This window comes from Propithecus coquereli, unplaced genomic scaffold, assembly GCF_000956105.1.
Source record: "Propithecus coquereli isolate 6110/MARCELLA unplaced genomic scaffold, Pcoq_1.0 Scaffold598, whole genome shotgun sequence".
Lineage (NCBI taxonomy): Eukaryota > Metazoa > Chordata > Mammalia > Primates > Indriidae > Propithecus > Propithecus coquereli.
The window spans coordinates 439,070-451,696 of NW_012151929.1; the positions used below are offsets into that span (position 1 = coordinate 439,070).

The 12,627-nt window shown below is 55.1% G+C and overlaps 1 protein-coding gene across 1 annotated transcript; it reads right to left on the reverse strand.

The window, feature by feature from the left end:
* Nucleotides 1-6,162: 6,162 nt before the first annotated feature.
* PYY (peptide YY) lies at nucleotides 6,163-6,715 on the reverse strand. Its single transcript, XM_012659054.1, has 3 exons — nucleotides 6,528-6,715; nucleotides 6,334-6,414; nucleotides 6,163-6,187 (listed from the first exon to the last, which is right to left on the reverse strand). The coding sequence occupies exons 1-3, from the start codon at nucleotides 6,713-6,715 to the stop codon at nucleotides 6,163-6,165; spliced, it is 294 nt and encodes a 97-aa protein (XP_012514508.1).
* Nucleotides 6,716-12,627: the final 5,912 nt, after the last annotated feature.

Consider the following 12,627-nt stretch of genomic DNA (forward strand, 5'->3'; position numbering starts at 1 on the left):
AGATTTGTCTAGATGCAGAGCAGGACCCAAGTGGGACCTTAGGTCCCCAAGGCCCCCAGCCCTGCAAAGCACCAACTCCTTCCCTCCATCCTATGCCTCGGCCCCGCGGAGCCCTCCAGAGCCCAGGGCAGGCAGAGACCACTTACCCTGGGTCCAGAAAGCATGGACGCTGGACCAAGTGGGTACCTGCCTTGGGCCAGATGGGTCCCCCTGCTCTGGGCTGTGCCCCTTTATAGTCCTCAGCCCCCCACTGGAGTCTCCGCCTCCTGTCAGCCTCTGTCACTCCTCAGCCCTCACCCCTTCCTCCCACTGTCTCCCTGGCACCTGCAACGCCAGCACAGGAGCCAGGGACCAGGGACGGGAGGGGGATAGGGCGGTACTATGGGTGCCAGACTAACAGCGTAATGGATAAAACTAGGTCACAATAAAAGTCTTAGTCTCCTGTGGGTCCCCATCCTAGATGCCCCTTCCCTTTGGGCGCCAGAGCAGGCTTGGTTCTAGAAGGCCTGGATTCTGGGACTTCAGGGTGACTGAAAGGTTTTCGTCACAGGCCTCAGAACAGCCCTTCCCACCTCCCAAGGACCAACCCGAATTGTCAAACGGATTTGCTCCGGGCAGAGACTGAGGCTGCAGCTCAAGGCTGCAGGGGGCTAGGGTGGGAACTCAGGCCTTGCTTTCCAGTTTGCAACTAGAGCAAGGTGGGGACAGGGAAGGGACCTCGGGTCCTTAGGCAATGTGGGAAGGCGTGGGTCCCAGGCACAGAGAAACCCATGTGGTGGATGTTCAGGACGCAGAATGAGAATCAATGCCTGGATTCAGGGGAATGGGGGCGGGGTGCCAATTTCTGGTAGCCATTTCCCTTCCCCCGCTGGAGCCCCCACTCCAGAGGAGTAATAAAAACCAGCATCATCTGCAAAGCTCAAAGTGCTCCCACTTAATCACCTCACTAAATCCTACGACAACCCATTTTACTGATTCAGAAACTGACAATCTGCTCAGAGTTGTTAAATAACTGGCCCCAGACCACACAGCTAGTCAGTGGGAGACACAGGTGGGTTTGAAAGAAAATCTGACTCCAAAGTCTAACTCCAAAACCTGGACTTTTTTTCCAGTGTGAGGCTGTCACGGTGTTGTCATGGTGGGCTTAGTGCTCAGACAGGCCTGGGTCCCGATCCTGCCTTTGCCATCGCCTGTGGGAGCCTGGGAAACTAATTCCTTTAGCGTCTCAGCTTCGCTTCTCCTCTCTGTGAAATGGGCTCATCACACCCATCTCAAGATGGGGAGGATAAGGGAAGCCTCGGTAAGCATCTGTGTTCTGCCTTGTCCTCTCTGTTCTGATTTCTGGCAACAAGAAGAACAATAATGCTTCACAGACAACAACTGACATTCCACAAAGCAAGTATGGAGGTCGTTCTGTCTCAGCAAGCCTGGGTTCTTTTCTGGGCCAAGATTTTCCAGTTTGCAAAACAAGAGTGGTGAACTGACAGCTGGGCCCAGGCTGGCGTCTGGTTTGGCCGGTAGAGGCTGTGAAACTCCACCAGGGGGCGCCAGGCTCCAGCCCTAGTTCCAAAGGTCTGGGATCCCTGGGGACCACAGCCTGGGGGACCTGTTCTGGCTACTACCCATTAGGACCCAGCCCCACCAGACAGATGGCAGATCTGGAGATTAACTCAGGTGCCTGGGCCATTTGTGGTTCTGTCCTGTCGCAGAAATAAACCAGCTTTGGCAGTGCCTAGGAAATAACAGGTACTCCACAAATGTCGCCCGAACCTATAGCTTTCATTTTTCTCCTTTGCAAACAACAGATTCCCCTCCTGGGTCCTCTCAGGGGTGTGGTGACAATCAAGGAGGAAGTGGCAGTGGATTTGCTTTCTAAACTTCATGACCATGTCCAGAACACAATGGTCCGTGTGTGCCCACGGTGCCTGCCATGGAGCCCTGCTTAGAGAAGACACTGATCGATTGCTCACCTGCAGATGCGCTGAATGGAGATGACAGTGGTCCCTCTCTCTCTGCCCAACTCCATGCCCTCTGGGACAGGCTAGATGGCCTTTGGCAGTGTTGGGGATGGGATGAGTGCTCTGACACTGAGACCGGGAGAGGAACACCCCAGAAATGCCTGCGGTCACAGAGTGAATTAAGGCAGGTGAATGGGGGTCCTCACACACATGACCGCAAGGACTGGAGTCTGGCCAGCACCATGTCCCCCATCCCCCTTCCCCCCAGCTGTCTAATCCCAATCCCTGCTGCTTTCAGTTAATTGGCAATCAGCAGTCATTTGTGGCACATCTGTCCTGGGCCTCATACCAGGCAGCCCTTTGGGGGCCGAGTGGGAGGAGATGAGGAAGCGAGAGCTCTGCAAGGAGGTCAGAGCAGAGTGAGGAGCTGGGGCATGGCTGTTTTGGAAAGTGAGGACACTGAAGACGGGGAAGGAGTGGTCAGCAGTCATCCCTCACCCTGGCTTTCTTGTTTATTTTATTTCATTTATTTTTTAGAGACAGAGTCTTGCTCTGTCGCCCAGGCTGGAGTGCAGTGGCCCAATCACAGCTCACTGCAGCCTCGAACTCCTGGGCTCAAGTGATCCTCCTGCCTCAGCCTTCCAAGTAGCTGGGACTACAGGCACCCGCCACCACACCTGGCTAATTTTTTTTTTTTTTTTTTTTGAGACAGAGTCTCACTGTGTTGCCCGGGCTAGAGTGCCGTGGCATCATCCTAGCTCACAGCAACCTCAAACTCCTGGGCTCAAGCGATCCTCCTGCCTCAGCCTCCCGAATACCTGGCTAATTTTAAAATATTTTTTTAGAGATGTGGTCTCACTATGTTGCCCAAGCTAGTCTCAAATTCCTGGCCTCAAGAGATCCTCCTACCTTGGCCTCCCAAAGTGCTGGGATCACAGGCGTGAGCCACTGAGCCTGGCCTCACCCTGGAATTTAGAACCTGCCTCACAGGTCATATTATGAGCACCCCTTACTACCTTGTGACAGAGGCAGGAATTACTTTTCCCATTTATCAGATGAGGAAACTGAGGCTCAGTGAGGTAGCTGAAGTTGCCTAAGTTCACACTGAGTCAGGAGGGGTCAGGATTAAACCCAGGTCCTTGTGGTTCCAGGTCCTACACTTTATCACTTGTTTCCAGGCCACCTCTGGCCCAATTCTTAGGCCAATATCTTATTCCCAAGTTGGGTGGCGGCAGCAGGGGTTAGGCTGGGAGGCAGCTGCCCCTAGATGCCAGGACCTATCCCTCAAGCTGAGGATAGCTATGATACTCCCACACACCTTGAGCCCCTTGTCCCATCCCCTCAGGGCCAACTCAGATCCAGTTGAGGGTTTAGGCCACTAATTTGGAGCCTGGGCCTGCCTCCACTTCCCTCCCCCCTGGGGGCTCCTCTGTCTCCAGGGCTTCCTAAAGGCATAAGAGTATTCAATATTTCTCCCTTCTTGCCCCCAGTGTCTGCAAAAGCAAATCCTATAATTGCCACTCCAAATTTTCCTAAAGAGGAAGTCTTCTTGCTGAGATAGAGACTAAATCAATCTGCATAATTAAGTGTTGCAGGAGGGGAACAGGGAGGAAAGAAACCAAAGGGGCTGGGCATGACAAAGGAGGAATTTCCCCTTGGGGTAGTTGGAGGGGGCAAGAATTGAGGAGGGTGAAGGAGAGGAAGGGGATTTTAATGTATATTGCTGTTGACCTTGGGTTGGATATGCGATGTCCTTTGAGGAATGGGAGTACCAGGTGGAATTCCTTTTCATTGCTTTTGGTTATGGAGCTGTTTTTTCTTGAATGCAATGCCACTTGGAGCCTGAGCCCTGTGGAACTCTGGTTTTACAAGGGTTACACATGTGCCAGGCTGTGTCAGGCTGACCCAGCCCATAGACTCAGCTCTACCACTCACTAGCTGCGTGACCTTTTGCAACTTATATAGTCTCTCTCAGCGGTAAAGCAATTAACTACTCTTTTTATTTAAAGTATCGGCATCCCTGTTTAACCAGTGCAGAAACAAACACAGTGAGATGAAATGACTAGATCAAAGTCACAGCCAATTAATGGCAGAGACAGGACTCCGATCTGGGTCTTCTGCCTCCGAGGCCACTGCACCAACTGTGGGGTCCTGGCCCTTGAGGTGGGCTCCTGCTATTGGCTAGACCTGTGTGAGAGCTCAGATCCAGGCTGCAGATAAACTCAGGGCAGGGCAAGAAAGTTCTGGGGGAAATGAGGCTTGAGGTGGACTTGACTGACACCAACACACAGACACATCCTCCCGCTCCCCAGCCACACAAGGAACCAAAGGGCAGGCATTGCTGTGTGCTCCCATCTCACTTGTCCTGGTGCAGGAGAGAAGGAAGGAGGCAAAATGCAGTGGGAAGTGGGTCTTAGAGAATGAGTGGGGAGAGGGAGCCAAAGAAACTAACTCCATCCCAGGAAAGCAGGGAAGGCTTCTGGGAGGAGGTGACCACTACCCTGAAGGTGTTTGCCGGCCAAAGAGAGGGCAAGGGCTCTGCAGGCAGGGAGAATGGAGGGTGAAGGCACAGAGCATCGGAATCCACAGAATTCATGATCTATACAGGCCTGGGCCCTTCCGGCCCTACCTCCAGGGCAGCTGGAGGGCAGCACAGGGGAAGGTGGGCGTCAGAGTCCCTTGGCCCCCTAGGGCAGGTTGTGTCCAAGCAGGGGCCTCCCCTGCAGCTATGGCAGAGCCAGCTTCAGAAACTTCTCTCCTCCTGGAGCCACCTAACTGCAAATAGTCCTGCATGGCCCATGCCCTCCGCAGGGACACCACCCAGCCTTCCTGCCCTTCTTACCCTCTCTGGGTCTGGGGCTTTGGCCTCAGGCTGATTCTCCCCTTCATCTCCCAGCCCCCTACCTCAGACTTTGGCAGGTCCTACTGAACTAGAGGCCAAGGAGAGAGCCCCCAGACAGAAGAGGCTGTGTCTGAGGGGGGAGACACAAGCCCTGCCTTCAGGGGGTCCCCAAACCCAGATGAGAGACAGGACACAGAGACAGAACTCTCAGTGAACAGAGCAGGGGCCATGAGAGCTGGACAGCCAGAGAGGGGAGGAAGCGTGCAGATTGGGGCAATCAGGGCAGGCTTCCTGAAGGAAAGGGGCTGGGAAGGGAGGGTGTCAGGGGCGCAGCCTGCAGGCAGGCTCTGGGATAGGTGCAGAGTGGTGAGGGGTTGGAGTTGGACTCCAATTTAAACATACACAGTGCCTTTAGGAGTCTAATTGTCTAATCCAGGGGAGGGGGGACACAAGAGGGTGTCCCTATGGTCTTCTCACTAGGAAGGCACATTTAGTGACTCATCCACTGGGTGTGAATTCAGCAAGATGGGGGAGGGCGGCTGCTGGAGGAAAGGGCAGCCTCCACACTCCCACTGCTCCTGTATTCTGGGAATGGGGACAGTAGGAAGGGCCTGCCTCCCCCACCAGCACACACACACCCACCTTGCCCCCACAGGTCTCTTCCTGCACAGCCCCATCTTGGATCCCACTCCACCTTCAGCCACTACAGCCCTGGGCGCTAGTAATACAGCTCCTGAGGGAACCGCCCTGGGGTGTTGGTGCCTGGCCCGTCTCCACAACCATCTTCAGCTTTGCGGGGTGGGGAAGGGCAGCGCGGTCCCCAGCTACTCTCCTAGGCTGTCTGGCACGCTCCCTACCACCTCCCCATCCTCCAGCCACTCTTCTTCTTGCTCCTCCCTGCCCCTCTTTCAAGAACTCCCACCCAGCCCACCGCTAGAGTTCTTTACACAGAGGGCCCCTGTCCGGGCGCTGTCCAGCCCCAGGCTGGGCGGTAGCGCCTTCTCCGAGCTCCAGGCAGAGGGAGGCCCCACCATGCTCCCCAGCCTTGTCCCGGGTGCCTTTTGTCTGAGTCTGAGTCTTCTTCAGCCTTCGCACCTCCACCCTCCACTCCCACCCGATGCCACCGCCACGAAGGAGAAAGGAAAGGAAATCAAGGGCACACTCGGTTTCCGTGAAATTTGCTCTTTATTTTGGGACCAGGGAAGGATCATCCACAGCCCTCCAGCCCAGGGGGCGGGGGCCTCAACCCAGCCCTGCCCCGACGCAGTGGGCAGGAAGGGGAATCCAGGTTCCGGGGTCAGGAGCAAATATGCAAATGAGGTTGTTGTAATTAGCATATCTCCCAGGAGGCCTTGGGGGTCATCACCACAGGTCGGCGCCCTCCGACCTGCAGGAGAGAAAGGAAAGGAACTGGATCTGGGGAGGCGAGACGGGGAGAAGTCGTGAGTGACGGTGCCAGGGTGGGGATTCAGTGCGGCTACAGGACCAGGCCGCGCTCCAGGAGGCAGGGTGCGGTGAGGCGGGCGCTTTTACCGCGACCTGACGGGACGGTCCTCGCCGTCGGGGAAGAGCAGTTTGGAGACGACAGGGTCCGGGCTGTCGCGTTTCCCATACCTGGGGGCGGAGCCACAGGGGGCGTGGTCATGCCTGGTCACGCCCATGGGCGGAGCCGGACAGAGGGCGTGAGCCCTGCAGCCCTGGTCCGCGACCCCCGCGCATGCGCTCACCGCTGTCGGGTCACCAGGTTGAGGTAGTGGCGCAGGGATGTGTAGTAGCGATTCAGCTCCTCAGGGGAAGCGTCTTCGCCAGGAGCCTCGGGTTTGATGGGATAGGTGTCGACCAACGCCCCCAGGCAGGCGAGCAGGGCCAGAAACACTGTGGCCATGGCGGGCCACGGCCTACGCACCGTCACCATCTGGGAAGGGGACATCGGAGCGCAGATCATGCTGAGCCTCAACTCGATGGCTGGAGGCTACAGCTGCCTTCGGGCCCACGCTCCAGCAGCCTGTCTGGGGCTGGTGTCGGGACCAAGGCTCAGCCACCAACTTGCTGTGCCTTCTTGGGCACTGGGCTGTCTGTAGCCTCAGTTCCCTCATCTGCACTGCCTGCCTCCCCACCCCAGCCCGTCCCCCACTGCAGCCCAGAGGTAGATGGAGGAAGAGGGCTATGCTGGCCACGGGGCTCCGAAGCCTCTCCTTCCCACCTCTGCTGGCTCCCTTCCAATCCAGCTTCCCACCACTCAGCTCCAGCTTCCACCATCCCAGCCTCAGTTTCCCCACAAAACAGCCGCGGTTCCCCGGTACCAGACCATTCCTGAGCCCCAGCCACTCACAGCAATAGCTCCCGAAGCAAGATGAACAGAAGGTGGAAGGTGGTGGAAGGCGAGGGAGGTCCTGAAGGCTGGACTGCTGCAGGTCAGGCTGGGGCCTCCTCTGCTCAGAGCTTTCCCTGCGGTCTTATATCCCAGCCTGGAAAGGGAGGGGGAGTCCCAGAGGGAGGGGGAACCATCAGGGGGAGGGCCCTTCCTCCTCCCTCCCTCCGCCCCCGCCCAGCCAGTGCGTGCTTACACCCAGCCAGTGCGTGCGTGATGTCTGGCAGTAGCTGAGGGGGCAGCTGCCATGCTCAGATTCAGGGTCCCACTGGATGAGGTGCCTAGCCTGAACCCCGTGTTCACCCCACGGCCCCCCAGTGGCGGGTCTAGCCTCCTGAGGAAGTGAAGCATTTCTAGCTAGACTCCTGGGGCAGCCTCTAGGACCAGAGCTGGGATTCCATTTCTCCAGCCTGTCCATGAGTGGGAGTGGGGGGCAGAGGGAGGAAACGTGGGACCTGTGGCCACTCTTTCCAAAAGGCAATCCTTTACAGCTCTGCTCGGTAATACCTGGGAGAAGGGCTGAGCAGTGACAGGATCTGTGGGGGAAAGTCTTTCTATTGGAGGCAGGGATGCGTGCATATGACCTTGGCTCCTGGCCTTCGGTTTATGGTGTCCTGGGGTAGGGCCTCTCCGGACACTCACGTCCTCTGTCCATTAGAGTCAGGAGGAGGCAGAAGCCAGTGCCCTCGCCTGAAGTAGCTGAGTCGGCCACCGGTGCATCCAGCCTGGCACACACAGTCCTCGGTCCAGCCAGGCCTGGCACAGAGCCCCCTCCCAAGGCAGAGTGCCCCCACCCCCATCCAGGGGTCATTCAGGGCACTGGTGTCTTCTGGGGCTGAGTGATGCCAAGGCTGCCCAAGCATGTACCACTGGGCTCTGAGGCCAAGACCCTCACCCCAGAGCCTTTGAAGGAAGGGGGAAAGGACTCATGTTTATTAAGCACCTACTGTGCACTGGGTAGTGTACAATCTCAGGCATAACTGCAGTGAGCTGAGTGTTCCCCGTTTTCCGGATGAGGAAACTGAATCTCTGAGCGGTGATGGAGCAGCCAAGGTCACCCATGATTCAAAGAGGAAAAAGAGCGTGGGGCAGAGCCCAGGAAGAGGCCCGTTCAATCATGAGGGCAGGAAGGCTCAGCACTGCAATACCATGGAGCTCAGGAGGCAGGCTTGGGGGCAGGGAACAGGAGGCTGAGTCTGGGGTCCACCACTATCGCTGAGAGGCCAGGATGGGGGAAAGGCCTCCAGACTGCCAGCCCCCTCAGACACACCTCCCCCACCAGGAAGAGAGAGGACTGTTGGGGGGGTCCCCCCATAAAGCCCTTTCCAGCTGCCTCTCCCCAGCCTGGCCTGCCCTCCAGTGCTTCCAGACATCCCGTCAGCCCAGAGGGGCAGGAGGGGCCATCTTGTCCAGGCCCTGGTCCTGAGCTACCCCCTTCAGCCTCAAGGACAGATGGCTGTGGGTGCTATTTTTAGAGCTCTCCTGAGACAGAGAGTCCAGGGCTCCGTCAATCACCTCTTTATGGGTTCAATCACCTGCACTCTCCGGAAATGGCTCCTTAGCAGCCAGTGCCATGGGCCTCCACATCCCAAGAAACGCCAGGGCACCTACTGGGCATGAAGGTGGAAGAGGAAAACGGGGACATGGGCCCCACCCTTGGAGGGAGGAGAAAAATCATTCTTAGGGCGCCCTCCCCTGAGGGGCAAGGCACAGCCCTGTCCTCCAAGAACCCCCGTCCCAGAGGAGAGTCCTGGCCATATCCTTGGAGATCCTGAGGTGAGGGGCACAGCAGTACCACTGGGGAGCCCCAGCCCGAGGGGGAAGGCACTCCACTGTCCCTGGGATCCCCAGTCTGAGGAGTTCCCAGAACACAGGTACAAAGAGACAGAGTCAAGCCTATGTCCAGTGTGGAGGAGAGACAGCAGAAATAAAAGAGTATCACCCCCTCCAAGGAAAGACAAAAGACGGTGCCCACCCTAGGGTGGGGGGTTGGTGAGAACATCCGTGATCCCAGGGGTCAAGGCCTAGACGAGGACCCTGCCAGCTAACAGAGGCAAGGTTTTCAGAGAGCGGAGGCTGTTTGCTCTTGTGACCCACGGCGCTAGCCAGGGTGCTGATGAGGGGTTTCTAGAGCTCGGATCCCGGGCCTAGAGGTGAAGGAGCCTGAGAGATGCCCGCAGGGAAACTGATGTCTCTGGAACCCCCTCATGCCCTGGGGAGTGTGGGGTCTGCGGACACATGGGAGGAGAGGAGAAACAGTGCAAAAGCTAGATGGCAGAGGCGGTGGCCGAGATTCAGGCTACAGCCTCTGAAGAAGTCACTTCCCCATCTACCTTTAGAGCCAAAGCAAATGGGCCCGAGGTGGTCCCTCAGTGCAGACCAGGAGCCAGCCCTGCACATCCTCACAAACCCTCCCTATCCATCACACCCCTGCCCTCCAATTCCACTCCCCAGTTACAGGGCAAGCTGATTGGTTCATTAATCACCGCCTCCTCAGGGAAGACTTTATTAACTTGTTGATTAGCGGGGAGGATGTCTCAGCCCTCGATCGATGGGCTCAGCTTCCCCCCACCCCCACCCCACCACAATTATTGACGCATGACTCAGTTGCCATGAGACATGTCTGGGCGGTAGGGCTGACATCTATGAAGGGAGAAACTTCAGAAACGATTGTTATTGTAGACTTGAGACGAGGACCTGCCTCCACCTTATCTCTGAAGGGTAGTGGGACAGAAGCGCTGGGGTCCTCATTCTCAGTGCACCTAGCAAGGCCACCCCCCTCAGGGGGCCATGGACCTGGGCTCTGGCCCACCACTTCCCTTGCCCAGTGGGCTCAAGGGCCACTCATTGAGATAGGGTGGCACATGCCACTCATCCCGAATGCTTAGAATTCTGCACCTTAGAATTCTAAGGGTATAGTGGGTACGGTGAGGCCCACCTACACCCACTCCCCCCACACAGGGCCTCTCTTTGATACATCGTGCTCCGAGCAGCTCTGGTCCACTGCCTCCCACCCTGAGGCAGAGCCTCATTCCCAGGGTCCTGCAGACAGCAGGTTGTCATTCAATCCTCATTCAACATGCACTTGTTAAGCCCCTACTGTGTGCCAGGCAGTGATCTAGGCACTAGGGCAGAGCAGTGAACAAATAGGCAAAATCCCTGGCCTCGTGGAGGTCACATTCAAGTGGCAGGAAATAGAAAATAAACAAGTAAGCATGAAGTGTGTCTGTTAAGTGCTATAGGAAAGTCAGGGCATCAAGATTGGAGAGTGTTGGGGTTTGGGGGGCCTATTATACATTGGGTGGTCAGGGAAGGGCTCACCTATAACGTGGCAGTTGAGGGAAGTGAGGAAGCAAACCATGAGGCTGCTTTGGGAAGAGTGCTCCAGGCAGGCGCCCGAGGCGGGAGCGTGCCGGGCAGTTTGAGGAGTAGCAAGGGGCCCTCGCGGCTGGAGTGCAGTGAGCAGTGGAGTCAGAGGAGACAAGATCAGGGAGGCAGCAGGGGATGCATCACGCAGGGCCTCGTAGGCTGCTGTAAGGACTCTGGCTGTGGCTCAGAATGGGATGAGAGGAGGAGGGAGCTATGTCCAGACAGCAGCACAGCGCTCTGCCTGCCATGTTGAGAACAGAAGCAGGGCGAGGTCAGAGGCAGGGCGGCCAGTTAGGAGCCCATTGCAATAAATAACTCATCCAAGAGGTAATGGTGCCACATGCGCGTACACAGTCCTCACAGCGGCAAATGTCCCACACGTGTTTAACTCAAGAACAATTCCCACTTATGTCCATCCAGTACTGACATCTAGTTTTCATCACGCTGAAACAATTGGCTGGAGAAGACAGTGTAAAATCCATGGATGTCTAGGGCAGTTAGGCTGTGGCTCTGTCTGTCTCTGATTGTCACACTCCCCCTTTATTAGCCAGTCCATGTGAAACTACCTACCTTTATTACTGACCACAGCCCAGGAAAACATTGGCTACTGTGACAGTACTTATAGAAAAATGCAAGCATGTTCATTTCAGCGTGAGCGTAAATGTCCTCTTTCTTGAAAATGCTCTTTTTCTGGCTCTGCATAGATTGAAGAATAACCAGTTAACACTGAAAAACAGCCACATCTTTCCAGAGAGGTATTAGCCACATTCGAGTAGGGAGGGGCATTCTCTATTTCTCACAATTTGTCATCATACTCAAAGTACCACGGAGGCTCTGTAAGTGAGCTGTACAAACTGTGTCACACGGTGGATTCTGGTTACATCTTGGAGATGGGTTGGGAGACAGTGATGCCAAGGAAGAAGGATTTTCACTTTTTTTCGAGACAGGGTCTCTAGCTGCTGCCCAGGCTATAGTGCAGTGGTGTCATCATATTTCACTGCAACCTCAAACTCCTGGGCTCAAGCAATCCTCCTGCCTCAGCCTCCCAAGTAGCTGGGACTACAGGCGCATGCCACCACGTCCAGCTAATTTTTAAATTTTTTGTAGAGACAGGGTCTTGCTCAGGCTGGTCTTGAACTCCTGGCCTCAAGCAATCCTCCCAGCTCAGCCTCCCAAAGTGCTGGGATTACAGGTGTGAGTCACCGCACCCAGCTGATTTTCACTTTTTATGGTAGGAGTTCTCCTGGGAGAACCCGCTCCCTTATGTGAAGTTTCTGTGAAACATAGTGACAGATACCTGTGACACAGTGCATGCTCCAGGCTCAGTCTTCTCTCTAGAATAGGGGTCAGCAAACTCCTGTAAAGGACGAGATAATAAATACTTTAGTCTGTGTGGCCACACAATCTCTGTTGCAACCACTTGACCCGGCCATTGTAGCCTGAAAGCAGCCACTGAATACACAAAACCACGAATGGGTGTGGCTGTGCTTCAATAAAACTTTCCTTATGGATATTAAAAGTTTGAATTTCATATAATTTTCATGTCACATTATTCTTTTTTAAAATTTTTTTCAATCGCTTAAAACTTCAACCACCTTCTAAGCCATTCCTAACCCAAAAGACCTATGAAAACAGGCCCACAAGGCCATAGTTTGCTGACCCTGGGTCCAGAAAAGCAAGTACTTCAGCTGCCTCTGTCTTGAGTTGTCTGCTTCCCAAGAGTCAGTTGGGTGTGTTCCTAGCTTGTTTATGTCAGGTGTATTTATCATTGTAATTGCAGAATTCAATTAAATATTACACAAACTGATGAAATATGAGTGCATAAGGAATTGTTCGCTTGAATACTCAGTTGAATGCTTTGGAAAGACTAAACACAGATTTTCTGAAAGTTTGCATTAGATGCAAAAGATAACTATGAAATATTCAGGGAAAATCCTAAAACTCTGGAGGCATTCTGCAGCAGATTGCTTCACAAGTGTCTTTAAGTTTAAAGAAACTGGAAATAGTATGTGATGAATTGTGGGATTGTGGGTATGATTTAAGCAAGAAGGTGAAAGGGAAACTCGAGTCAGGAGACCAAAGAAAGA